General features: G+C 38.1%; 1 protein-coding gene across 1 annotated transcript in view; it reads left to right on the forward strand.

Moving 5' to 3' along the window:
* The first annotated feature begins 1638 nt into the window (after positions 1-1638).
* The window catches only part of GCC2 (GRIP and coiled-coil domain containing 2), a 30686-nt gene continuing 4544 nt past the window's right edge, over positions 1639-27780 (forward strand). Inside the window, exons 1-21 of the mRNA XM_060769701.2 lie at positions 1639-1756; positions 5151-5213; positions 6458-6542; positions 6840-6904; positions 7721-7825; positions 11674-14148; positions 14936-14996; positions 16184-16284; positions 17308-17406; positions 18621-18740; positions 19612-19776; positions 19872-19976; positions 20467-20629; positions 21142-21242; positions 21372-21449; positions 23010-23147; positions 23505-23620; positions 24240-24416; positions 24689-24906; positions 25660-25854; positions 27475-27614. Coding sequence (XP_060625684.2) covers positions 1751-1756; positions 5151-5213; positions 6458-6542; positions 6840-6904; positions 7721-7825; positions 11674-14148; positions 14936-14996; positions 16184-16284; positions 17308-17406; positions 18621-18740; positions 19612-19776; positions 19872-19976; positions 20467-20629; positions 21142-21242; positions 21372-21449; positions 23010-23147; positions 23505-23620; positions 24240-24416; positions 24689-24906; positions 25660-25854; positions 27475-27614 — 4776 coding nt within the window. The 5' untranslated portion in view covers positions 1639-1750. The remainder of the gene's footprint in view (positions 1757-5150; positions 5214-6457; positions 6543-6839; positions 6905-7720; positions 7826-11673; positions 14149-14935; positions 14997-16183; positions 16285-17307; positions 17407-18620; positions 18741-19611; positions 19777-19871; positions 19977-20466; positions 20630-21141; positions 21243-21371; positions 21450-23009; positions 23148-23504; positions 23621-24239; positions 24417-24688; positions 24907-25659; positions 25855-27474; positions 27615-27780) is intronic.

Raw genomic sequence — 27780 nt, forward strand, 5'->3', positions numbered from 1 at the left:
CTGGTTGAAGTAGTCTGCAGTGCCTGATATCTGATTTTATTCAGCATTTTCCAGATTTTATTCAGGTTGAACCCCTTTAGGATTAAAAATGAAAAGCTAAACATTTCCAGCATTAACTGAATAATACACAATCAGTACAAAAGTTACTATATTTATTTATTATTATTTTATTTACTGCATTTATATCCTGTCCTTCTCAACCCCACAGGGGACTCAGGGCAGTTTACAAAATGCAGAAACACACACACCACACACAACCGTCAAGGTGTTCTAGAAAATTATTTCAGAGGTATCCAGAGGTTAAGGCAATCAGTGGTAGAGTTATTAAATAAGAGAGAGGAGTGGATAACGGGTAACTAAGGGCCCTTCCACACAGCCCTATATCCCAGAATATCAAGGCAGAAAATCCCACAATATCTGCTTTGAACTGGGTTATCTGAAGGTCTACACTCAGATAATGTGAGATTTTCTGCCTTGATATTGTGGGATATAGAGCTGTGTAGAAGGGCCTTCTGGCGGGATCTACACTGAGCTATATCCCAGGATTTGATCCCAGATTATCTGCTTTATTTATTTATTTTTATATCCTGCCTTTCTCACCCCGAAGGAGACTGACTCAAGGTGGCCTTACAACAAGCAGCAATTTGATGCCATACACACATCTATCAAATGAACAAATCATTATAACAATAGGTAAAGGTAAAGGTTTTCCCCTGACATTAAGTCCAGTCATGTCCAACTCTGGGGATTGGTGTTCATCTCCATTTCTAAGCCGAAGAGCCGGCGTTGTCGGTAGACACCTCCAAGGTCATGTGGCTGGCATGACTGCATGGAGCGCCATTACCATCCTGCCGAAGCGGTACTATTGATCTACTCACATTTGCATGTTTTAGAACTGCTCAGTTGGCAGGAGCTGGAGCTAACAGCAGGATATGAACCTTTCGGTCAGCAAGTTCAGCAGCTCAGTGCTTTAACCCACTGCACCACATATAATACCTAGTTAGATAAACCAGTGTGGTGTAACTGACCATTGGGACCTGGGTTCAAATCCCTGCTCAGCCATAGAAGTCCACTGGGTGATCCTGAGCAGGTCACACTCTCTCAGCTTCAGGGAAGGCAATGCGACGGCATCATCATAGCTCAAAATAATTTAAAGGCACACAACAATAAAGTGCTTATTCAACGCGATCACTATCACATTTTGTTATTCAACAGAGTAAATATGTGTTTCCCAACATATGGAAGAAAATACGTTTGTGTGTCTGTGCCTTTAAATCGCTTACTGATTTATGGCAACTCCATAATTTCATAATAGTTATGTGTAAGGAATACTCGGAAGAGATTGTGCCATTTTTTTCCTCTGAAAAAGCTGGTATCGGTTGGTAGTCTCCCATCCAGGCGTTCACCAGGGCTGAACCTACTTAGCTTCCGAGATTAGACGGGAGAGGCAGCGTAATGCCGCAAAGGAAAACATCCCAGCGATGATTTTGCCCTGACGGCGCTGCTTCCCCGTCTCCACCAATCACAGAACCCCGCGCGCGAGGGGCGTGGCCTGAAGGAGGGCGCTGCTCTCGGGAAGGCGTTTCCTGAACGGGTGGCCATGGCAACGCTATCGCAAGTGGAGAGCGCCTTCATTGACGTCAGAGGTGGGCGCGGAGGGGCAGTGACGAAGGCGGAAGTGGTGCCTGTGAATTGCTGCAAGAAGATGCGCTGAGGGAGCCTTCTTCCATTCGTGCCTCTCTGCCCCGCGATGGAGGTAACCGGACCGGGTGACGAGGGAAGCAGGGGCTGAGGGCTCTGGGCTGCCGTGTGGACAGGTTGACCCGGGTCTGAAGCAGTGTAGTCGCCTTTCACTCCTGACTTCGAGCGAGGGGGCTCCGCCACTTGGAGCTGACCCGCATTTGCGTTGCCTGAGGCGGGGAGGAGGCCCACTGTAGAATGAAGGCAGTTTGACACCACTTTATCTGCCCTGGCTCCATGCTGTGGACTCCTAGGAGCCTTCAGCCTTGTCTGCCAAAGAGGGCTGGTGCCTTACCAAACTACAACTCCGAGGATTTCATTTCCATGGAGCCATGGCAGTTAAAGTGGTGTCAAACTATATTAATGTTACAGTATAGATGCATCTTAAGATTCTAGATTGGTTTTGACATCCAGTACCAAATGCTAATTGGCATAATGGACTACAGCTCTGGAGACCTGAGTTCAAATCCTCTACCATGGAAATCCTCCCTCCCTGGACAAATCACACTCTTTGCCTCAGAAATCCCATTACAATTCTTGCCAAGAAAACCCTTGGTAGAGTCACTTTAGTCTGAAAGGACATAATGGTGCACACAGCAACAGCAAGCCTGAATTCATGGCCATTCATTATGAGTATTGAGGAGCCGCCAGTGGTGCAATGTGTTAAACCCTTGTGCCATCACGACTGCTGACCAAAAGGCCAGTGGTTTGAATCTGGGGAGCGATGTGAGCTCCCATCTGTCAGCTCCAGCTTCTCATGTGGGGACATAAGAGAAGCCTCCCAGAATGGTACAGCATCTGGGCGTCCCCTGGGCAATGTACTTGCAGATGGCCAATTCTCTCACACCATAATAATAATAATAATAATAATAATAATAATAATAATATGACTTGCAGTTTCTCAAGTCTCCCCCTTACAATAAAAATTATGAATATTGTTTCCCACACACACACCCCTGACTCATCCTACTAGTATGGTTAAAAGTACTGTGCAAAAGCAGATCCATACCTTTCGCCCCCTCCATTATCACAAACCTGACTTGTGGGAACGAGGGAGAGAGCTTTCTCCATAGTGGCCCCCCAACTCTGGAACCCATTGCCCAGTGAGATTAGGCTACTCCCCACCTTAGAAACCTTGAAGAACCTCAAAACGTGGCTTTTCCATTGTGCTTTTGGAGACTGATCTTACATCTCCCTTGTCATGCTCCCCTATAATGTGTGTCCTCATATTGCATTGTCTCTTGCCCACATGAAGGACTGTCTCTACCACTCGGTTGATGAGTCTCCCTTACAGATATATAGGTTTTTGTTTTTATCTCATCTTGAGTTTTTATCATTGTATCTTGCACATGTGGCCCATTCATTGTGCTTGTGTTTGATTTTCTATTGTATTACTTTGCACTGTTTATTATATTTTATGCTTGATTTATTTTATTTTACTGTAATGTTTGCTTTATGCTTTTTATTTTACTGTATTGAAGTGCACTTCTGGGCTTGGCCTCATGTAAGCCGCCCAAGCCCCTTCAGGGAGATGGTGGTGAAGTATAAATAAAGTTTATTTACTTATTTAAACAGCAAACTACAGGAAGGAAAAACTGGGTGAAACTCTGCTCTTCCTGCTGGCCTCTTGCACTTTTAAATAGATAAAGCAGAAATACAATACACAGACCATTTCACTGCACAGTTATTGTGGTTATTCACTTGATCCCAAGCTTTGGGACCTTGGGAATGACAGTATTCCCTGTTTTCACTGGCCCTTGATGACAGGTTTGACACTTCCAATTGTGTCTAAAATGTAGGCAAAAATCCTGTGTCTGATGACTTCAACAGCCACTGCTAAGAGAGGCTTACATCTGTGTAGAGGTGTTCTGTAAATCACATATATGGAATACTTAAAATTATTTATTTATTTATTTATTTATTTATTATTTGCATTTATTGACCGCCCCTCTCTTAACTGATCAGTTGTTTTTGCTTTAGCAACAACCTCATACATGTGAAAATCAAACATTAAAATAATTTATCTTTATGGTAGCTAAGTAACAGTTTGAATTATTCATAATAGTAGCTTGCAGGGTGTGGATATGGAATTACCCTGTTTATAAATATTATACAATGTTGATTCCTGCCCTTTCAACTTCAATGTTGAGATGCTGAAATGTAAGTAGACTATATGATAGTTTATTATCATTGAAGAGAAAATTAAGCACAAAAAATAAAATCCAGTGAGTAAAAATTATAGGGATAACATTTTATGATCAGGTTACCAGAGGTCAAAAGTATTTTGGGGGTCGTGTTTTTGAATTAGCATTCTGTCTGTTAGAAAGCCTGCCTAGGTAAATTGTTGTTCCTTTGATTCGTTCATTTTTCTGCCTCCCAAGCTGTTTAATCCCAATGTGAAGCTACTCATGTAGTCTGATATTGTGATTTCGTGTGTCACAACTATACTGACATATCACCTGCTACTCAGCCATGGTGTGTTGTGATGGAAATAGACCTTCTACCTTTGCAAAGTCTTTCTCTACATCTTTGAAAACTTTGAAAGTGTTCACTTCTGATTTAGATTAATTTTGGTATATCATTTAACCTGAACTTGACAAGCTGGCTGATTGGAATTGGGTTTATTTGGAACTAACCAGCTTGAAAGTGTGAGATATGAAGATGTTCTTTGTTTATTTCAACAGACCATTATTAAGATTAATCAGTTCAGGTGCCAAGCAATCCACTACATTATGATTACTCTAAAATAGAAGCAGAAATGTACGAACACCTCCTAGTATCTAGAAAATGAAAGGAAACTTGTCACCTCTGGATAGAAGAAGGCTAGATTTATCCCTATCACAGTAGAATCATAGAGTTAGGAGAGACCTCGTAGGCCATCCAATCCAACCCTCTGCCAAGAAGCAGGAAAATCACAATAAAAGCTTGGTTTATCACTACATCCAAATGTGGTTAACCCTTTCAGTCTGATGCAAAATAGATCCCCTCAACAGATGTCAGATTGGATAGTTAGCAAATTGCTAACTGGTAAGAATGCCTTCATCTGACATGTGCCTGTCTTTTCTGTAGCATACTGTTTCCCTGGTAGTCTCAGAATTGTACTGTAAGATTGAAAATCACTATTAATTTCACAGGAAATAAAACTACTTCTAAATAAATATAAGATAGGATTGTGTAGCAACTAGAATTTCATTTTACCAGGCTTTAGGAATAAAGTAGCAATTCTATTATCAACATGTTTTTAAAACAATTAGTTATTTTTAGCTGTTGTGGTAATACTTTTTTAAATCATGGCTTCATTGTTGCATGCCTACTGAAGTTCATGGGTCACATGTAAACATAGTGAAGATTTGCAAAAGCAAAACATCTAGTGTGACAGGCTTTTATATAAAACTATTGTTTTGTTCTAGCTGCAAGATGGTGGTCAAGAAATGGCAGCCTCTTCGGCCACAATTACACCAGGGAAATCAAAGGTAAGGTTTATTTACTGATATCAGTAGTAGTAACTTAACGTTTTTCAAAAGAATGTTTCTTCTGTAGACTGATTTCAGAAAATGACCCATTTTCACACCCAGGTGTTAATTTTGTGTTATTAGCATTAAAAAAAGTTGTTCTAGTCATTTAAAAAGTCATGGTTGACTACATCAAGGGTTTGTTTGGCAAGTACAGTTGGCAGCTGTGATTGAAAGCAAGCATGCCAATCAGTCTTGTGGGAAACCTTTGGTTTCATTGATTCAAATATTTGGCTTTCCATTTCCTTGTTGCTTGTTCTGTAATCTAAAATGCAAGCTGCTTTAAACGTTTTATCAGTTTGGCAGGCTTAAAAATTAGGCATTTAGATCAGAAACTAAACTATTTCAGTATGGTTGAATCTTTCTAAAATAATGGCAACTTCAACTCACTTGTTATGGTACTGAATAATCTGTATAGCTTACTCCTGCCCATAATTGCCCACGAATTAGGAACTGGATTTGTGAGAAAAGGGCAACAAGTCCTTCTCTTTGCTGGACCAGGATTATTTTTTCCCATAATAGATGCAGGTAGGGCTAGCTAGGGTGCCTTCTTAAACTTTAAAGTACCTAAATAGTCAGCTAAGATGCCAAAGTGACAGGAACAGATACACAACCCTATAGTATTTTTCAGGGCTAATTTCCTGTATTAAAGAGGAGCAGCCGTTCTGAGTTAGGGGACTGCACCGGTTCCCAAGGGGGTGTGTACATGTTCACCCTCTCAAAAAAGTGAAAAGATAAACATTATGTGTATCAAAATACATCCAGTGCAGGGTGAAATAATTTTGCCTCATTTCGCATCCTGCCTGGACCATTTTAGGTCCAGGAGAAGACTTTTTTCCAACAGAAGGTGGATGGAAGGTTATTTTCCAGTCTCTTCTTTTTGTAAAAGGTCTTGTCCTTTCCCCTACCTGAGCAAGCAAAACATGTTAAATTGCATTCCCATGCCTTAGAAAGGCATGTAGAGGTAAAATAAAATATACATTTATTTTTCTCAGGGGCTTGTTTCAGTTAATACAGGGAAGGTAGTGGCTATACCATAAAAGCAATTGCATGTTGTTAAGTGTTACTTACAGGTTGGAACACAATGGAAATGTATGGGTTTCTACTGACAAAGTATTTCCTGAAGAGCAGAGCCTTAAAAGTAATTTGATGTGCTACTCCGAGTTGTTAATTATAAATTGAACAACCATTCTTTAATTTTCCAGCTGGACACTCTGCCCAAGGAAGATCTTATAAAATTTGCAAAGAAGCAAGTGGTGTTAATACAGAAAGTGAAGTCAAGATGCACAGGTATAATACAGGAACTAGTTTTAGTATATTTTGGAGCAGTGTGAAAGGATCCATGGGTCTGGGGTGGGGTGGGGTGGGGCAGATTCAAAGGAACCATGAATTGCATTAACTACAACAAATAAAAACAGTAATAAGGAATCATCCTTCAAAACTCTAGGTGTACTTACATCTTGGGCATGTAACTGATAATTCTAAAAATGAATTAGTTGTATAGAATGAGTACTAACACAGAAAAAGTAGGTATTGTTATGAATATATTATCCATACTTGGAGATATATAATCTTTTTCCTTCCCAGAATTAGAGAAAGAGATTGAAGAGCTGAAAACAAAATCTGTAGGAGGAACTGATGATGTTATACAGGTAGGAATATATAATTTGTATATAAAGAATTTTTAATCCCCAGGAATGCATTGTTCCCACATGGCCAAATAACATCTGTGTGTGTGTCATTTGGCACATAACTCATTTCCCTACTAATTAAAGTGCTCTGATATGGGAACTTGATGGAACTGTCCCACAGATCCATCAAATCACCCCACCCCAACTTTTGACTTTTCAGTCAAAATGTGTCTGGAGGATTGTCTTGTTATTTTAAAGCACTCAACTCAATACAGCCAAAGTATTGCTAAAAGTGATGCAAATATGACTTCTTAATTTGGAAAATATCATATGAGTGGCTCTTCTGTGTTAAACCCAGCTTAGTGTTACAAGTAAGCTTTTAAATGTTCTCTTGAGCTTTCACCTTCCCTTGACTGATATGACATACCAAATGCAAGGTCAAGAAGCAAATCTGGCTTATCCTATGAGCATCCTGGCAAATGGTTATCATTTCTCACCATGTTTTTACTGGATGTCCCATATTTGATGGAAATGCCAAAGTCACCTAGAACCAAATAATACCTAATAGTTAAGTTATAATTTATTTTTCAGGGTTATTTAAAAAGATTTATAGGGAAATGAGTGATAATAATTAGAAATAAAAGACATGTCTGTGTGATATTAATGCCAATAAATCTTAAGGATCAAGGGATAGATGTAAGTAAAAAAGCTCAGTTTGTTTTTCGAGTAGTATTTGGATGTACACAGGAAGCAGAGGTCTTGAAAGGATAGTAAAGTTATATTTCAAGGAGTAAACCAACTCTTTCACTTTTTTGTATCGATCCTTTTCAAAATTAGGCTCTCACAGAGAGACTGGATGAAGTTCTTCTGGAAAAAGCAGAAATTCAGCAACAGTGTCTCGCTCTTAAAAAAGAGAATGTGAAAAGACAACAAGAAGCAGAGGTATCTTATAAGTATATGAAATGTTTCTAAATTCTGATTTGATCCTGGCATGTTGTCACAGGCAGAAAATGTTACTTTTCCTTCAGTTCCTATGTTCACAGGGATCAAAAACTGTCCCTCTCCCTGTGTCATAGCTTTTCCTCACTCCTAAGCCCTTGGGCAAATAAGAGAGGGCTGGTCAACAGGAGCACACTTCTTCTTTCCACCCACTGCCCAGTGCCTTCTTCTCCACCTTTCTCAGTGGAAGGCAGAAATTTGAGTAATACAAATGGCTTCCTCTTTCTGCTCCCAATGAAAGAAAGGTGTGCCATGTAGCTAAGAGCACTGAGGCTTAACAGTGAATTTCAGAAGGTTTTCTTCTAAGTACGGAGGATTAAATCTGGTTACTGGATTTCATATCTTGGAGCATATTTCTTTAGACATAACTTAGAAAGTTATGTCTGTTACATTCCAAAGACACCTTGGAAATGACAGGGACCTAGGGGAACACTGTTACTCTCTTGCTAAAAATGGCCCTTCACCACTTTTTGAAAAGTAGACCCTACCCATCCCATAGAAAATAAATCTATCCCCAGGTGGACTTAACAGTTTACACTTTATAGTCCCAGACCACTATTCATTTATAGCAAATTCTAATCATTACTCCTTCTAAGAAACATGATCAGGTATAATTCCCATGAAAGATTCAGACAGTGTGGATACAATAAAACACTTAATTATGTGATTTAATTCTTTCTGTCTGCTTTTTCAATTCAAGTTCTCTGTGTTTCACTTTTAGGTATTCTATACTTTCGAGACAGGAAGTGCCATTGGAAATAAAGTATATAAAAAGTGCTCAATGATTGCATGCTCAGTTTTGCAAATGGAATAACTTGAGGAACAGCCAAATTTTATTTATGCACAATGAACAGAAATCCAATACAGCCTTTGGAAAACCTATGTTCAAATTAACCCCAATGCAAATTTTGAAATTAAATGAAGAAAAAGTATATTTCAGCTGGGATGAGAGGATATTGTTGGGTTGCTGTGAGTTTTCCGGGCTGTATGTCCATGTTCTGGAAGCATTCTCTCCTGACATCTTGCCCATCCTCAGAGGTTGTGAGGTCTGTTAGAAACTAGGCAAGTGGAGTTTTTATATCTGGAATGTCCAGGGTGGAGAAAGAACTCTTGTCTGCTTGAGGCAAGTGTAAATGTTGCAATTGGCCACCTTGATCAGCTAAGAGTTGATTAAACAAGAGTTCTTTCTCCCACAGATAATATAAACCTCATTTGCCTAGTTTCTAACACAACTCACAACCTCTGAGGATGTCTGCCATAGATGTGGATGAAACGTCAGGAAAGAATACTTCTGAAATATGGTTTTACAGCCCGGAAAACTCAAAGCAACCCAGTGATTCCGGTCATGAAAGCCTTTGACAACACATAAATATTGTTGATGTAGTTTACTTTTATAGATCACTTATGGTTGATTCTAATTCTTTATCTTTCCTTTTCATTTGATTATTACTCAGTGAGATGGTATTACACAGTGAGCTTGATTATATTTAATTTCATTTAGTAGTAATAATAATAATAATAATAATAATAATAATAATAACTTTATTTTTCCATCCAGCCTCCATTTCCCCAAAGGGACTCGGGCCAGCTTACATGGGGCCAGACCCTGACAAACAGTAAAAAAAATAAATAACATATACAAAATACAATCATCAGTATAAAAATGACATGCTGTTTTGTTCATTCATTCAGTTGTTTCCGACTCTTCGTGACCTCATTGACCAGCCCATGCCAGAGCTCCCTGTCGGCCATCACCACTCCCAACTCCTTCAAGGTCAATTCAGTTACTTCAAGGATGCCATCCATCCATCTTGCACTTGGCTGTCTCCTCTTCCTTCCTCCTTCCACTTTCCCCAGCATAATTGTCTTCTCTAAGTTTTCCTTTCTTCTCATGATGTGGCCAAAGTACTTCATCTTTGCTTCTACTATCCTTCCCTCCAATTAGCAGTTGGGCTTTATTTCCTGAAGTATGGACTGGTTGGATCTTCTCGCTGTCCAAGTCACTCTTGGAACTCTCCTCCAACACAACAGTTCAAAAGCATCTATTTTCCTTTGCTCAGCCTTCCCTAAGGTCCGGCTTTCACATCCGTAGGTGACTATGGGGAATACCATTGCTTTAACTAGAGACATCACACTGGCAACAAAGATCCGCATAGTTAAAGCAATTCACTATTTTATCGAGATTGGACATTGCTCTCTTCCCAAGAAGTAAGCGTCTCCTGATTTCCTGGCTGCTGTCTGCGTCTGCAGTAATCTTTGCACCTAGAAATACAAAGTCTGTCACAACCTCCACATTTTCTCCCTCTATTTCCCAGTTGTCAATCATTCTTGTTGCCATAATCTTGGTTTTTTTATATATATATTTAGCTGTGGCCCAGCTTTTGCGCTTTCTTCTTTCATCTTGATTAGAAGGCTCCTCAGCTCCTCACTTTTGGCCATCAAAGTGGTATCATCTGCATATCTAAGGTTAATGTTTCTTCCAGCAATTTTCACCCCAGCCTTGCATTCCTCAAGCCCCACACATCGCATGATGTGTTCTGCGTACAAGTTGAATAGGTTGGTTGAGAGCATACAACCCTGCCGTACGCCTTTCCCAAACTTGAATCAGTCTGTTGTTCCATGGCCAGTTATTACTGTTGCTACTTGGCCCTTATACAGATTCATCAGGAGAGAGACAAAGTGATTTGATATGCCCATCCCACCAAGAACTTGCCACAATTTATTATGATCCACACAGTCAAAGGCTGTAGAATAGTCAATAAAACAGAAATAGATGTTTTTCTGAAACTCCCTGCCTTTCTCCATTATCCAGCGGATATTGGCAATTTGGTCTCTCGTTCCTCTGCCTTTTCTATACCCAGCTTGTACATCTGGCAACTCTCGCTCCATGTATTGCTGGAGTCTTCCTTGCAGGATCTTGAGCATTACCTTACTGGCATGAGAAATAAGGGCCACTGTGCGAAAGTTTGAGCAGTCTTTAGCATTTCCCTTTTTTGGTATGGGGATATAAGTTGATTTTTTTCCAGTCTGATGGCCATTCTTGTGTTTTCCATATTTGCTGGCATATGGCATGCATCACCTTGACAGCATCATCTTTCAAGATTTTAAACAGTTCGGCTGGGATCCCATCATCTCCTGCTGCCTTGTTATTAGCAATGCTTCCTAAGGCCCATTTCACCTCACTCCTCAGGATGTCTGGTTCTAATTCACTCACCACACCATCAAAACTATCCTCGATATTATTATCCTTCCTATACAGATCTTCTGTATAGTCTCGCCACCTTCTCTTGATTTCTTCAGCTTCTGTTAGGTCCCTGCCATCTTTGTTTCTTATCATGCCCATTTTTGCCTGAAATTTACCTCCAGTGTTTCTAATTTTCCAAAAGAGGTCTCTTGTCCTTCCTATTCTGTTGTCTTCTTCCACTTCCATGCTTATTTAAAAATAGTTCCTTATCTCTTCTGGCTAACCACTGGAAATGGGCATATCTCCTCCTATCACTATTTACTTTTGCTTTCCTCCTCTCTTTCCAAAGTAGCCCAAAACAACATAAGCAACAATATAACAAGCATCAGAAAAAACAACCAATAGTATAATTCAAGTTTTGTTGTAGGAAAACGGTCTAATGCACAACAATTAAAAAGGTAGGTCTAATGAGTAAAGTGCAGAGGTTATAAGGCAGCAAAAGGATAAGATAATTTCAACTGGACAATTAAGACTTTGGATTAATACAAGTTTGCAGGTTTTTGGAGCATAGGCAAATTTGACACGTTGCTATGTATTTTATTTTTAGGTTGCTCTGGCTAAGGAAGAAGAAATGCAGAAGCAAGTTGCACAAGGGAACACTGTTTACCTGAATGAAATTGAAAGCCTTAAAAATGAAATTGCAACAACACAGTCAAAATATGCTGAAATTATAGCCTCACTGCAAAAGGAACTGCATGAAGGACAGAAGAAACAAGAGCAGCTCACTGAACAGCTTGAATGTTCTAGTAATAAACATGAAGAAATGAACAAACTACAGGAAGAGGTGAATCAATCAAAAGTCATCTATGAAGAGCAGATACTGGAACTAAAGAAACAGCTGGAAGCTTCCAGTGAGGGTAAGGAAGAGGCAATTGCCAAACTGCAAGATGTTATTGAAAGTAGTTCCCAGTGTCACCAAAATGAAATAAAGAAATTAGATGAAGAACTCCACAAACTGAAGACTGCTCACCAGAAGGAGGTGTCAGAGCTGAAGCATCAGTTTGAAACCTCTGCTAAAGCATATGAAGAAGAGCGCAACATATTAGACCAACTAAAGCAGGATTTATTAGAGGAGTACAGAGTAAAAGAGAAAGACATGCAGGATGAATTGCATGCTTGTAAGGAAAAGTATGACCGTGAACTGGAATACATAAGGCAGACTTTAGCTAAAGATGAAGAAATGGAGACTACAATTGTGGAATCGGAGCCAGAGATAGCAGAAAAGACCAAACACTTAGAAAATGCTTTAAAGGAATTGCGATCTCAACACAGTATACTAAGAGATGAATTGACCTATATGAATAATGTTAAAATGAAACTGGAAGTGGAACTCCAACATGCAAAGGATGAATACTTTCATGAGCGGGAAGATTTAGAGTTCAAAATTAATGAACTCCAACTTGCTAAAGAGGATCACTGTTGTGTAACCGAGAAGCTAAAATCCGAGCTTCAAGCAGCTAGGGAACAATATCAGAAAACTGTAAAAGAGAACAGTCTGGAAATCCAAGAATTGGTTGAAAAGCATAGACGAGATATCTCTGAGATTAAAGAAACGGTATCCTATACTTTACAGACAGAGAATCAGTCCTTACTTCTTGAAATACAAAATCTGAAAGAACAGTGCCAAAGTCACATAGAGGAGAAAGAAGAAGCAATTTCTAGTTATGAGAGTTTACGACAAACTCTGGAGAGTTTGCAAACAGAGTTGGGGGAATCGGCGGGGAAGATAAGCCGAGAGTTTGAATCCATGAAGCAGCAGCAGGCATCTGATGTTGATGAATTACAGAAGAAGCTTAGAGTGGCTTTCAATGAAAAGGATGCTCTTCTTGAAACTGTGAATCGTCTCCAAGAAGAGGTGGGACAGTTTTCCTCCAAAAGAGAAGAACTAGAAGAACTAAGGCATGAAATAGAAGTATTTAAGGAACAGAATGAGAAATATGTCACTTCTCTTCAGCAGAAAGATGCCTCTATAAAAGAACTGGAAGAGAAGGAAAGGGAGCTTTCCACACAGAACAGTAATATCCTCGATGAAATGAAGTGCTCTTCTGAAAAAATAAAAAACCTTTGTGAAAAATACGAATTAGAGAAAGCAAGGGTAATAGAACTTCAACAACAAACTGAGGCCCTTAATATTTGTAAACATGACTTAGAGCAGCAGGCAGGAGAATTAATGGAAAAGCTGAAAAATACTTCAGAGGAACAAGAAAAGAACCAACAAAAGCTAGCGGAATTTGAACAACACATTCAAGCTCTTCAGCAAGATAAAGAATCTCTCTTGTCTGAATTAGAGGCTTTGCATGGTGAAAATACTAAAATAAAAGAGGAAAGAGAGAGATGTGACAAGGAACTGGAAAGCTTTGCATCTGAAAAAACAGAACACCTCATTTTTAAAGAGAAAGCAGATAGCTTAGAATTGAAATTGCAAACAGCATGTGAAGAAAAAGACCATTTGACTAAATTACTTGAGGAGGAAAAAGCCTTCAAATCACTTGTTACAAACCAGTTGCATGGTCTCCTTGAGACGATGGGTTCCAAATACTCAGAGGAAAATGACAGAGAGGATGTTTTTGGCATACTGGAAACTGCAAACAAATTCTTGACAAATGTGAAACAGGAGGAACAAAATCTGATTTCACAGAAGGATGAAAATGTTGTTCTTCAGCAAGAGATGCAAAGGCTCCAAGAAGAAAATGTAGCACATTGTATGGAGCTTAGATCTCTGCTGGAAGACTATGAAAAGGAAAAAGGCCTTTTGAAAGAGGAGTTAGAAGGGGCTCTCTCAGAAAAAGAAGCCCTCCAACTAGATATCCAAGAATTAAAGCACAGCAGTGAAAAAGTCAGGAGTGAGAATCAAGAACTTCTTGCCCGTATTGGCAAAATGTCTGAACAACTTGAACTTAATGAAAGCAAAATTAAAGAAGAAGAAGAAAAATGGAAAGAAGGGGAAAAGACTCTAAGCCTAGCCTTGGAACAAAAAGAAGTGGAACTGCGAGATGTACAAACTGAGCTTTCTTTGCTAAAGGTTAGGTGCTTTCTTATTGAGATACTTTTAATTTATCTCTCAAAATTATGTACAACTAAATGTGAGTCCCAATATGTTAGGATTGGGTTGCTGCAAGTTTTTCGGGCTATATGGCCATGTTCCAGGTGTTAGGGTTTGTTTAGAACCAGCCATTAACATATTTATTTTATCTGTGAGAGAGATCGTTGGATGTGTTTGAAAACGTACTCCCCTCACATTTTGTGTTCACTTTGGCAACCCATAAATGTGAATCTGCCCTCTATCCGCTTAAGAACTATGTATAGAATAAGGACCTGAAAACGAATTGTCCTCAGATTTAAAGTAATTAAAAGAATGGATTTAGAGAGTGGTTTTTAGTTTAGCTGCCTTGAATCTCAGTTAACTAAATATATTTCCCCCACTTCCAAGTCAGTGAAAAATTCTTTCCCAAGACTGTGTTCCACTTAGTTTAAATGGGGCATTTCTTAGTCTTTGATTCCATCCCCCCCCCCCACCCCACCCCCAACCTTTAAGGCATATGAGCCAAATTATCTTCAGGGATTTAAATGCTCTTCATATTAAGGTATTTGAGAACAAAATGGCTTTTATAATTTAATAATGTTCTATCAAAGTGTAGTCAAGAAGAAGCTACATTTCTACATGTTAAAGTGATATTATTATTGTAAGTTTTATGCTATTACAATATTTGATATTATTGTTTAATGTTATTATATTATAGTATTTAATGTTATTATATATTAAAGTAAGAACACAACTGGCCTTCTCATTTCTTTGGTTTATAATGTAGGGTTCTGTGGAAGACTCTTCTGCTAATGCTGACCAACAGTCGTCAGGGACACAAAAAATAGGTAATTCTTCTTTAATGACTTTTCCCCAGTTTTATTATGTAAATGTTCTGTAGTGGACATCTGTCACCTTTGTATATCATAACATTACTGTTGAAACAATGTTGAAAATAGCTTAAGTGCTTTGTTGAAGTTTGTTATTCTTTTGTTTTGTTTTATTGCTCACTTTGTAACTTTATTTGAATTTTTTAAATCTACTTTTAGACTGCCTGATAAGATTTTATACAGCTTGATTTTTCTGTCAGCAAGAGGTAGCAAAGCACTTCTGCATTCACTGTCTCTCTTGGCTTCTCCAAATTGAATAGTTGCTCAGGTAGCATCAGAGGAAAAGTGATAAAATACAGAGTGGACTTCTGGGCCACATTTAAAGACAATATAGGAAGTATTAATTTTTAAAAAATGCAAAAAATGATAGCAGCAGTGAAAGACAGTCAGTAAACATAATTAGACCTATGACCCAATGTATGACAAATCAGTTTAAAAATACATAGACAAACAAAATGGAACATCATCTCTATAAAAGGAAAGTGTTCCACATTTGAAGGTACCATGACAGAGAAAGCTCTTTCTATTAATCAATAAATCTTGAAGCAAATCATCCTTGGATCATGCTTAGATAGGCTGATAGAGGAAAAGGTGCTTCTTTTATGTGTAAAGCAATTTAGAACACTAAAAAAAGTTCTCTGACACTTTGAATTGAGTTGACAAAGAAGTAAACAATACAGTTCCATTTGAACTAGTGGAGTTAGATTTCAGTTGTCTTATTGAGTAACTGGTAAATGATTAGTGCCATGAAAAGGTGCTTCTAGCTGCTAAGTTCACTCCTGGACCTTAAGTGGCAAGGTTGGATCAAAGACTTTCCTCCAAAAATACAAGCTTCATCTTTCTAGAACGGGAATGAGAACAATTTAACCATAGGTCCACAATTTATTTAAGGAATTTAACCACTATGTCTTGGCCCCAGTCAAATCCAGACATCATTTCACCACATGTGCAGCATCGGCCAAATCCAGTGCCTTGGAGCAATAGAGTTGAGTAGCATTTGTTTACTGACTCTTGACTGTCCCTCTGCCATGAGAAAGAAGAACACATTCACAGTAATCAAACTAATATATGTTAATAAAGTGATTTTTTTCTGACAAAAATAATGTGCCATAACATTTTAAAGTGCATTTTGTTTGTTGTTGTAGAGCATTTGGAAAAGCAACTAAAAGAGAAGGAAGAAAAATTAAATAAAATTAAAGCAGTTGCTCTGAAATTAAGGAAAGAATTGGAATCTAGCAGGAAAGAGGTAATTTAAACCACCCTTGATCATTCGCAATAAAATACTAATAAGCTGATTCCGGGACTGCATAGATCTGTTAGATTTTGGGATGATTTGAATTATCCTATTTTGTCCCCAGCAGTGTAGGAGTGTCTTATGATAGTTTTATCTCTTAAATTTCTATGATTTTTTGGTCACATCCAAAGCTTAAGCAATATTCCAGGATCAGGTTGTATGAAGATCTCGAGATATGCACCAATATAGTGGTGATCCTTAATGCATTTTCCATAACTTTTTTGCTTTCAGTTTTACAGAGCTGCATTACAAGGCTTCATCCTTTTGTATAAGAACCCTGTGAAAATGATAAAAGACAAATCTTGAAATCAGGGCAAATTGATCAGCAATGTTTAAAATATTTCTATCTCTGCTGTTCATCAAGAGCACCTTTCTTCACACAGCATTTCTCTCCTGTTCACATTGACTTCCTTTACAGTCTTGGGACAACTAAAAAAGGCTTAGACAACTAGGCTTCTAGAGATTTTAGAGATAATTGTTTCCTGTAACAATTAAGCATACTCTGTAACAATGTAGCTATGTAGTGCAGTCAGAAATGAAGATGACATAGACTGACAGCCACATGGACTGCTTTGTAGTCATGAAATTATTTTGTGAAAGTATTCAGATTATTCCAGTATCTGTGTATTCAGAATGCATTTTAGTAGAGATTTATTTTTATTTGTCGTGTCATCAGCAACTAGACATTAGTAGAGATGATAGTGTCATAGCACATAGGTTTCTTAAATCTATTGTGATGTTAATATTGTTAAAGCATTAGATTTGAAGTTTCGTGATTAAAGTTTATCATGGAAAGGAGTTATAATTCCCCTGCAGTCTGTGCACATTTGCACAGGAGTGTTGGAAAAAATTGTGGAACAGTAGAGTGAGGATATGAAAGAAGCGGGAGCTCATAAAAAATCCCCTACATTAATGGAATATTATTTTTGATTCAACCATTGTCATTAACAGCCTTATATCTCTCTATGCACTTAGGTGCAGACATTGAAAGAAGAACTGACATCGTCCCTGTTGGAAAAAGAGCAACTATCTAACTCGATGGGAGACATTATTCAAGGAGCCGAGAGCTATAAGGTGAAATACAGGTGCTTTTTTCATTCCTGGATGCTTCATATTTTTGAAATACTTGATCAGATGCATGAAAGAAAGTGGAATGTCAGCATTCATTGGGATTGCTTGTATCTGTTTTCAAAGTTGCTTTGGAATTATATGGGGGAGGCTCTCTTGCTGTAGATTGTGCTTTGTCAAAAAATGTGGGTGGGGATAGGAATGATAAATGTTGTTAAAGTAGGTTGCCCGCCACACAAATAAGTATTCTACTTCTCTGCCACTTGGATTATTGTGCTTGGTGTCTCTTAAATTGTTATAATCTCCTTGAGAATTGTGTTTAGTTCACAGAAATGTCATACAGAGTTCCAGGTTGTTTCTATTGGTGTGTTTCAATAAGGCAATTGCAAAATGAACTGACTTTCTGTCCCCAAGATCTTTTCTCACTAAAGCGATTGGAGAAAGCAGAGGGGAAGCATAAAGAGCCAAGTAAAGCTCAGTTAGCCACTGCAGGATTACTGAGACAACTGCACTTTTCCTGTGATGGGCTAACAGAAATGTCTCCATGTGTTTTTATCCCTTTTAATATGAGCAGCAACTTTTTAAAAGCACCATAGCTTTGTCTTGGAGTGCAACTTGGAAGATTTAAATTGTTACAAGCAACTCTTAGTGATATATTAATACTTGAAAGATGGGAAGTACGATGGGGTACCTGTTTCTGCCCCAGTGAGAAAGAAATCAAACACTTCATTGTACAAGCAGAATGTCTGCTTGCTCGGCATTCGTGTAATCACTGTAGGTATTTTCATGTACAGTGCAATAATACAGTTGACATCAAATAAATTAATGCAGACTTTTCAAAAGAATTTAAAGGGAAATCATTTAATTGTCTGGGAATAAATAGGTATGCTTTGAGTGATGTAGTTCTAGTGTTTGTAATAAACAAAAATAGATGCTGTTTTTCTTTTATTCTATGATACATTCTTTGCATATAAACATCTCTAAAAGCGGGGTGTGTCTTCTAATTGTGGGTGATATATATATATATATATATATATAGAGAGAGAGAGAGAGAGAGAGAGAGAGATATGTTGGTGGTACTGAAATTAGTGTGCATCTTAGAAACGATGACATCATACAATCGAAGAAATACGGTATATACTTCATAACTGATGTGCACAATAAATTATATGCATCTGTGTGTTTTCTGTAATTTGAAAAGGATTTATCTGTGTTCCCAGAATCTTTTACTAGAGTTTGACAAACAAGCAGAACAACTGGATTTTGAAAAAGAGCGAGTTCGAAATTTTGAAAAGCAAATTGATGACCTTACAAGACAGCTGGAGAATTCAACTCAGCAGGTACTGCTTATTTAAAATATATTACAATGGACTTCTGAAAATCTTACTGCAGGGCATAAGGGCAGTAGTGTTCCGCTGTTGTTGTTGAGAGATACTGCCTTTCTGTGCCTTTCTACTTAGTTGTAGTCACTGATAGGAGAGGATTTCATGGGTGAAGTTGGTGTAAGACAGATGTTGGGAGGAGAGTTGTGATACCCAGAGCTTGCAAGGGCTACCTGTTTGGACCCAATCAGCATGGACAGTCACAGCGCTTCCAGTAGGAGTCCTCAACTTTCCGTGGAATAACTGATTAGATGCTTATGGAATTGCCTATAATGTGTCATTAATGGGATTCTGCATTTCTGGAAATCGGACCCCTGTGTATGTCTAAAAAATGTAGTAAAAAATTCATGCCTAAAAATCTGGGTTGACTTATCCATGGGTAAATATAAATACTGTACCTTAAGTGTTAGTTAAAAAGGAACCATTTCCTCTCCCAGGTAGAATGGTGAAAAGTGAAAGCCTAAAGAACTGCTGTCTTTTGGAATTTGCTAGGAGGTCCTCCAGGGTGACTCTTTGCTAACTTATTGCAGAAAAATACCATAGAATCACCTGAAGGACATGTTTTGCTGGATGTATGTCCAGGAATCATAGTGTATTTATAAATGGTGGTTAAAAGATTGGTACCCCACTCACTTTTGGTTCTGGTTCTACCCATCCCCAATTCTAACTTAAAGTCTGCACGCAATCTCCTCAAGAGAAATTTATCATTGACAGAAAAAGTTGTAAAAGCTAGAGGTGTTTTGCAAATGATATCTAGGCAGCAACTCCAATATGCAAAATGGCCCTTTCATAATTATATTTGTATATATGTTTGCCACTATCATTTTAGCAAGACCAGTATTGCTCTGCTAATGAAGATCTCTTGACTCGAATCGAGACTCTACAGACAAACACCAAAATGTTAGAAAGCCAGCTGTTAGAAACACAGAGAGCCAAAGCAAAAGTTGATAAAGAACTTGAAGCTGAAAAACTTCTAAAAGAACAAAAAATAAAGGTAACCAGACTTTTTATGAAAGCAAAAATTAATAATATAATATAGGTGAGGGGATTTTTTTCTAAATGAGGAATACTTAAAACTCTTTTTTTCAGGACCATGCTAATGCTGCAAAAGAAGTTGAAGAACTCCAAGTACAACTCCAAAAAGAAAAAAAGCATCTTCAGAAAGTGTTAGAAGAGCTGGAATTGGCAAAGAAGGTATAGTGAAGTCTTGATTACTTCTCTATTACCCTGTTTTGGTTTATATACAGTGGTCCCTTGCTGCCTGCTGGGTGTGATTTGAGGATCCCTCATGGATACCAAAATACATGGATGCTCAAGGCCCATTAAAAACAACGGCGCAGTAAAATGGTGTCCTTTATATAAAATTGCAAAATTAAGGTTCGCTTTTTGGATTTTTTTTAAAAAAAATCCAGCCAGGGATGGTTGAATCTATGGATAAAAAATTTGTAATTACAGAGGGCCAGCTGTATGAGTTCTCATTTAACTAAGTTTCTGGATTTATTTGTTCTTGTGTCAAATAAAGAATCATATACTGTGATTCACCTGGAAAATATATAGAATGCTCAATTGAGATACAGCAGAAATATCTCTCAGTAATTCCAAAACAGTAGAATTAGGTTTACTGGATTATCTACCAGTTGTATATATTGTATGGAAATGTTACGTTGAATTTTATAATGTACAGGATGCTCAGAAAAGTACACTGATGGACATGGAAATAGCTGACTATGAACGTTTTGTAAAAGAACTTAATCAGAAAATTACTGACAAAAGCAGCAGAATTGAAGACCTTGAGCAAGAGATTAAAATCCAAAAACAGAAGCAAGAAACTTTACATGAAGAAATCAGTGAGTGAGATATTACCTCTTTTTGTCTAAAGATGGTTTGATATATTTTTCACTATAGCAAGATAACTTAATATGTATCCTACAAAGTAGAAACAAGCTATAAACTAGTTTACTGTAAAAATGAAGTCTCAAGCTATACCATTGGTGGGAATTTTGTTCCAAAGATTTTAAGAAGCTTATTAGATAATAGATATTTAATAAATTATCCAAATGCCTTGTGGATAAATTCTTGATCCCATTTATGTTCAGTAAAACCCCTGGTTTAAGGATATGAAAAAGGTATTTTTCCAAGTTTTCCACTGAATTTGGAATATGTTTTTATCAGATAAAAAACCCCATTAAAATGAAAAATAATTGTTTCAACTTTCTGGAATAATTTCAACTTAATTATTTGTGTCCTTTACTCAACTTGCAGACTATGGGGAAAATAAAAAATATTTTGGAAATGTTTCATAATATTCCTATTTCTAACTCAGTACCTAAATTATTCTTATCACTCTTTTGTTGTATAGAGTCATTTCAGAGTACTGTACAAGTATATGAGGAAAAGAATGCCAAAATCAAGCAGCTTCTGGTGAAGACAAAAAAAGAGTTGGCAGATTCAAAGCAAGCAGTAAGTTTTGGAACTTTTACTATGTGTTCTGCTTTTATTTCTTTGGGTAGAGTAGTAATAATAATGTAGTTACATTGTTGTCTCCTGCAGTATTATGATAAATTAATCAAGATAACTCTTTTGTTTTAGGAAAATGAACTTCTGAGGCTTCAAGCATCATTAAAGGGAGAACTGGAAGCAAGTCAGCAGCAAGTGGAAGTTTATAAGGTAAGGCAATATTTTCTTTTTGGTTTTGTGGGGGAAAAACATAATTATATTTGGCAGAGTAGTAGCTGAAGGTACTTATTATTGTCATAGATAAAAGGTAAAGGTTTTCCCTGACATTAAGTCTAGTTGTGCCCAACCCTGGGGGGTGGTGCTCATCTCCATTTCTAAGCTGAAGAGCCAGAGATGTCCAAAGGCACCTCCTAGGCCAACATGACTGCATGGAGCGCGGTTACCTCCCCGCAAAAGCAGTAACTATTGACCTATTCACAAACTGCTAGTTTGGCAGAAGGTGGAGTTAACAGTGGGAGCTTACCCCACTCCCTGGATTCAAACTGCCAATGTTTTCAGTTAGCAAGTTCAGCAGCTCAGCGGTTTAACCCACTGTGCCACCAGGGGCCCTAAAATAATTATACCCAAAAGTAATTCTTAGCCAAAAGTATCATCTGCTTCACACATTTTACAGATGTTATCCTGCTCTTATTTTTGTTTAAGTTGCACTGAAATTATTAAATACTGAATATTGAATAGGCTGCAGTCTAGACTCAGCTGTTTTTTTTTTTTGTGGGGTTTTTTTTATAAATAAGACCTTCTGAACTCAATAGTCTTAATTTTTTAATATTTGCCAAAAAGGATTTAGAATTTGTGTGTCATTATAGCGATTTCTTTTTATGAATTCAGTCTCAGCTAACTTTTTAAATGGCAAATTCTGTTGATAATGGTGAATAATGTGTCCATTCATACATTTTTGTGCCATGAGTATTGCATAGAATATAAGTTGGTTTTGTTGTGATGAAAGAAATTGAAGCTCCAGATTTAGAAAACAAGGAGACCAAACATGTATAGAACACAGATCTGTAACCACTGCTGAAATTGTGAAGATGTCTCAACCAAATTATTAAGTCCTGTTGATTTTTGTTGGAATAAATTAGGTACGTGCTTTGGATTTTATATTGTCTTTTGTTTATATTGTGTTGTCTTTTGATTTACTGCACTATCCCTAATATAGACAATTGAGTGAAAATAAAATCACATTGAAAACAGAATTTTCACAGAGAACTAGGAATCCCCATTCTCTACATGCGTGGTCATTTCACTACTGCTGTGCTTCTTACAAGAGTACAGGGCAAAACCTTCTGTTTTATGTATGAAGCTTATTCTCCATGTCTAGATATTGGGAGTCTAGTGTGAATTCCAGTTGCATATCCTAAAGGCCGGATATTCAAATAGCCAAATAGAATGTAATCTATTTATTGTTCCTTTGAAATATTTGTATATAACCAGCCATTTACTTTTAATAACACTGATCTAAATCAGAAAAACAATAATAGAATTTTGTCCCTTTCTTTGGTGTAAAAAGATGATAATTACACCTCAGTACTTTTTGTGTATGTTAAGTATGATTTGGGGAGAGAAAATATTTGTGCTCTTTCCATTTCCTGGGGGTCTTTGGCCCCTGTTCCCCACAAATGTGAAGGAACAGCTGAAGTTGCTCTTCTTTCCATGAGAAGTACTAATCCACTACTAAATTGTAAACATATTCAAATAAGCTTTCTTTTATAGATTCAGTTGGCTGAGATTACTTCAGAAAAACACAGAATTCAAGAACATCTGCGGACTTCACTGGATCAACATCAGCGGGTACTGAATACTTACCAGCAGAAATTGGCGGCTCTCCAAGAAGAGTGCAGTGCAACAAAGGTATTTTTTGTAAACAGTAGAACAATTGTTGGCAGAACAACTTAGTTACAGTTAGTTACAAACTTAGTTACAGTTAGTTACAGACTTAGTTACAGTTGCAACTAAAATTGGGAAATTCTCCCTAGCACTTAAAACATTTGAGCCATGGGTAATTTTTACACACCTGAAGTTGTGTACCTCTCAAACCAGTCCCAATTACTTGCTAGAATGGGACTGTAAGGAAGGATGCGTATCAAGAAGTAAAATGCCAACATCTAACCTGTGTTCAACATTACTATCTCACTTTCTTTACAGAGAGGTCATCCCGTGTGTCTATGATGATCATTGATACACTACTTTTCCCTTGTGTCATTGCAGGCAGAACATGCTGCTGTTACATCTGAATTTGAGAACTACAAAGTCCGTGTACATAACGTTTTGAAACAGAAGAACAAAAGTTCCCACTCTGACACGGACATGACAAAGCAAGAAAGGTAATCATTGCATTGTTGGTCAGCTTGGTCAGTGCCTTTTTGAATGAAAATTACACTGCAAAAATCAAGACTTCGTGGTTCATGTTGCCTGAAGACCTGGTGTAGTGAAGCCAAGGAGTACTGTACAAAGTAGAGCACCATTGTTATCCTAGATGTCATTGTTGGCCTGGTTTGAATGTAATGCATAATTGCCTGCTTTTCTTTCTGCTTCCTGTGTATACACCGTAGAATAAGAGGTCTTTATCTCTGTTTTCTGTTCAGTATAACATCTGACACTCACCTTGAACTACGATTTAGAGTGGGACAGGAATAATGCATACTGTTTACTACTTTGAGCATTCATCATCATTGGCCAATCTGTGCAGGGCTTCTGTCAATTGCCATCCAATACCATTTGGAGAACCACATCATACCCACCCATGTACTTTTCACTACCTCTTTCGTGCCTACATACAATATTGACAGATCCACCTTTTATAGACTATAATTCTCTTATATTTTTATACCATTCAGTGGCACATAACTAAATCTGATGAAATAAATACAGAATAATGTGTTTTTGTGGCCTATTAATGTTACACCAAAAGATTCAGTGCCTTCTGGGGATTCTTTCTTTCAGAGAACATATGGAAAAGGTAATAGACCAATTAAAGATCAAATTGCAAGACACTCAGCAAAACCTACAAATGAACTTAACTGAGCTGCAGGCGCTACAGTCTGAACATGACACCCTGCTGGAAAGACACAACAAAATTCTTCAGGAAACTGTGGCAAAAGAAGCAGAACTCCGAGAAAAGTATGTTCCTGTATTGTTCAAATCATACTATTGTGCTTCTAATTGACATTTGACTCTCAAATTCTGCATGTGAATAGGTCGTTTAATCTTTAAGGGTCAGAGTTACCATGCCATGAGTACTGCAGATTTTACAATACGTTCTTGATATCTTCCTAGGCTGACAGTGGTAACTTTAAAGGTTTCTACCTCCATAGTCTCTTGATTTTTCATGGTATTGGGTTTTTTGTTTTGTTTTCTAATGTGGAAACCTGGGCTGTGGGGGATTATTCTAGGCTCTGCACCATCCAGTCTGAAAACATGGTGATGAAGTCAGAACATGGGCAGATTGTGAGCCAGCTAACAGCCCAAAATGAAGCTCTTAGAAACAGCTTCCGTGACCAAGTCAGACATCTACAAGAAGACCATCGGAAGACAGTGGAGACATTACAACAGCAGCTGTCCAAAGTAGAAGCCCAGCTCTTTCAACTCAAAAGTGAGCCAAGCACAAAAAGTAAGCTTCTCCCATTGTTCATTGAAGAAGTAATATTCAGCTTAGGCCACTTGGCAACTGTTCTCACTTATCTCAGGTCTGCTTAAGACTCTATTTATTTTAAACACACACATTGAAGGTCTTAGAATACTATGCAATGGTGGCAGAACACCTGAAGCCAATGCAACCCAGAGGAGGACAGGGGAAGCCCCTAGTCTTAATTATCAGATGGCATGGAGGACTGAAGGAGGGTAGGAAAGTTCTCCCATAACTACCTGCATAGTTGGCTTTTGTACCTAGCTTCTTTTCAGGTGAATTATGAATTCAGCATTAAATTAGGGAATATTTTCATAATTTTTGGACTTGTGAATTTTACTTGTATAATCATATACATTAATTGTCCTCTTAATGGACCCCCTGGTGGCACAGAAAGTTAAGCTGCTGAACTTCCTGACCAAAAGGTTGGCGGTTCAAACATGGGGTGAGCTCCTGCTGTTAGCCCTAGCTTCTGCCGACTTAGCAGTTTGACAACATGCAAATATGAGTAGATCAATAGGTACCGCTTATGTGGGAAGGTAACAGCACTCCATGCAGTCATGCTGGCCACATGAACTAGGAGGTGTCTACGGACAATGTCGGCTCTTTGGCTTAGAAATGGAGATGAGCACCATACCCCCAGAGTCAGACACGACTAGACTTAATGTCAAGGGAAATCTTTAACTTTTAATTCTCTTCTTGTATAATGGAGTTATAAACTAGTGGTTTGCCTTTCAGGCCCTGCTGCTTCTAGCCTACCAGCAAAGAGCCTGCGAGAACGAAAGAGTGCCGACCTTCCTCTACTTGACGTCCATACAGTTGCTAGGGAGGAGGGTGAAGGAATGGAAATGACTGATACAGAGTCTGTATCTTCTGCCAGTACCCATATACCATCCTTAGAACAGCTGCTTAATACCCCAGAAACAAAATTTGGTAAGGAATATTTTTCATATGGGCATGCGTGCAGTTGTGGTTTTTGCCTGGTCTAATATAAAATTGGCCTTGCCTGATGGTTAAGGTTTCAGTTTTGATACCTCCTGAGGTCTTTTTCTGTATACTTTCCGAGGCTGGTATCACATTAGAGCTGAAAGAATAGGCAAAGTTTATGTATCCCATCTGGAATCCCATGGCTGCCTCCTTCCTGCAGAATTCTGGAGACTGTCGTTTAGAAGAGGAGCCTTTAAAATACTCAGCCATAGAGGCCCTGGGTCTCACTAAACGACAAGTCCCAGAATTCTGCAGGAGGCAACCACAGGATTTCAGATGGGACACATACTCTTGGCCTACTCTTTAAGCTCTAGTGTGACACTAAAATTACTTTCCTTGAAATAGCTCTCAAAGAGTTCATAGTATGAGCCAATGATGTATAATAGAGCTGAGATGTTTCTATCTAAATCTGTGGGTCACACTGAGTTTCAGAAAAAAAAAACAATGAGAGGTTAAGACTTCCTTAACTAAGCTACCATTCTGATGTCAGGTGCAATGAGGCAGCTTGTGGTCCTTCAAATGTTTTTTGGCTACAACTCCAATCTGCTCCAATTGGTATAGCTATTAAATGTAATGCTATGAGCTGTAGTACAACAATGTCTGAAGGGCCACAGGTCACTTGCCACTTTTCTTCTGAGTGTTTGTGCATTTGAAGATCTAGGAGGAGAATGAAGTTAACTTCAGAATTGTTAACAGTGTAGCCAGATGTTAGCCCCTCAAATGGCAGGGCTTCTTTATCGGATCATAAGCTAAAAGAGGTATTGGAATAGGCAAGGATGTTAAGAAATATCTCCTCAGTTCTCAAAAGGTCCAGTGCATGATGAAGCTGCCAAATCTTTTATTCATGTCTGCAACTCGTAAATCACTGATAGATTATTTCTTGGCATCTGTAAAAGTTAAATTGCTTTTAAAATAATTGATACAACAACATCAGCTAGAACAATCATGAAGAAGAAAAGAATGAAAATAATTATTCATAAATAACTTCTGTAAATTGGTCACAGAATTGAAATGTGAAATACATGGGACTTTTTAAAGTATTGGTCAACGGAAAGGAGGAAACCATGAAAATGAACAAAATTTGTCTACCAGTATTAAAAAAAACTTTAAAATCAGGACAGTAAATAAAGAACAACACTCAGAAAACAGGGGAATTCCAGACAAGAAACAATCAGGGCCAGCTAACACGCACAACAAAGGATTTCCCGAGCAGGAAGCAGTCAGGCTTTGAAGCTGCAAGGCCATTCAATGCTTATCAAGGTGGCCAATTGCAACATTCAGACTTACCATCAGCAGACAAAAGTTCTTTCTCCCACCCTGGACATTCCACAGATATGTAAACCCAACTTGCCTAGTTTCCAACAGACCCCTCAACCTCTGAGGATGCCTGCCGTAGATGTGGCCGAAATGTCAAGAGAGAATGCTTCTAGAACATGGCCATACAGCCCAGAAAACTCACAACAACCCAGTGCTTCTGGCCATGAAAGCTTTTGACTGTATGATTTGTTTGTTTAAGTTCTGAAATAGTCCTTCCATTAAATTTGACCTTTTTGTAAACAATTTTAGAACCTCCACAATGGGAAGCAGAGCTCACAAAAGAACAATTGATCCAGAAATTAAATACCACATCAAAGAGTGCTGATCATTTAAATGGACTGCTTCGTGAATCAGAAGCTACCAATGTAATTCTAATGGAACAAATAAAGGTTAGTAGTTATGTGCTTTCCAAAGTTATGGTATGTGTGTGTTTCAGATGCTCTCTACCATTTTCGAAAAACTTGCTACTGTTATCTTGTAAACATGATGCATTTCTTCTTCCCATGTGTTATAATCTTTCTTCTCTTCAAAGCACATAAATATCATCTTGTCCTC

The sequence above is a fragment of the Anolis sagrei genome, chromosome 3 (assembly GCF_037176765.1).
Source record: "Anolis sagrei isolate rAnoSag1 chromosome 3, rAnoSag1.mat, whole genome shotgun sequence".
In the NCBI taxonomy this organism is placed as follows: Eukaryota; Metazoa; Chordata; class Lepidosauria; order Squamata; family Dactyloidae; genus Anolis; species Anolis sagrei.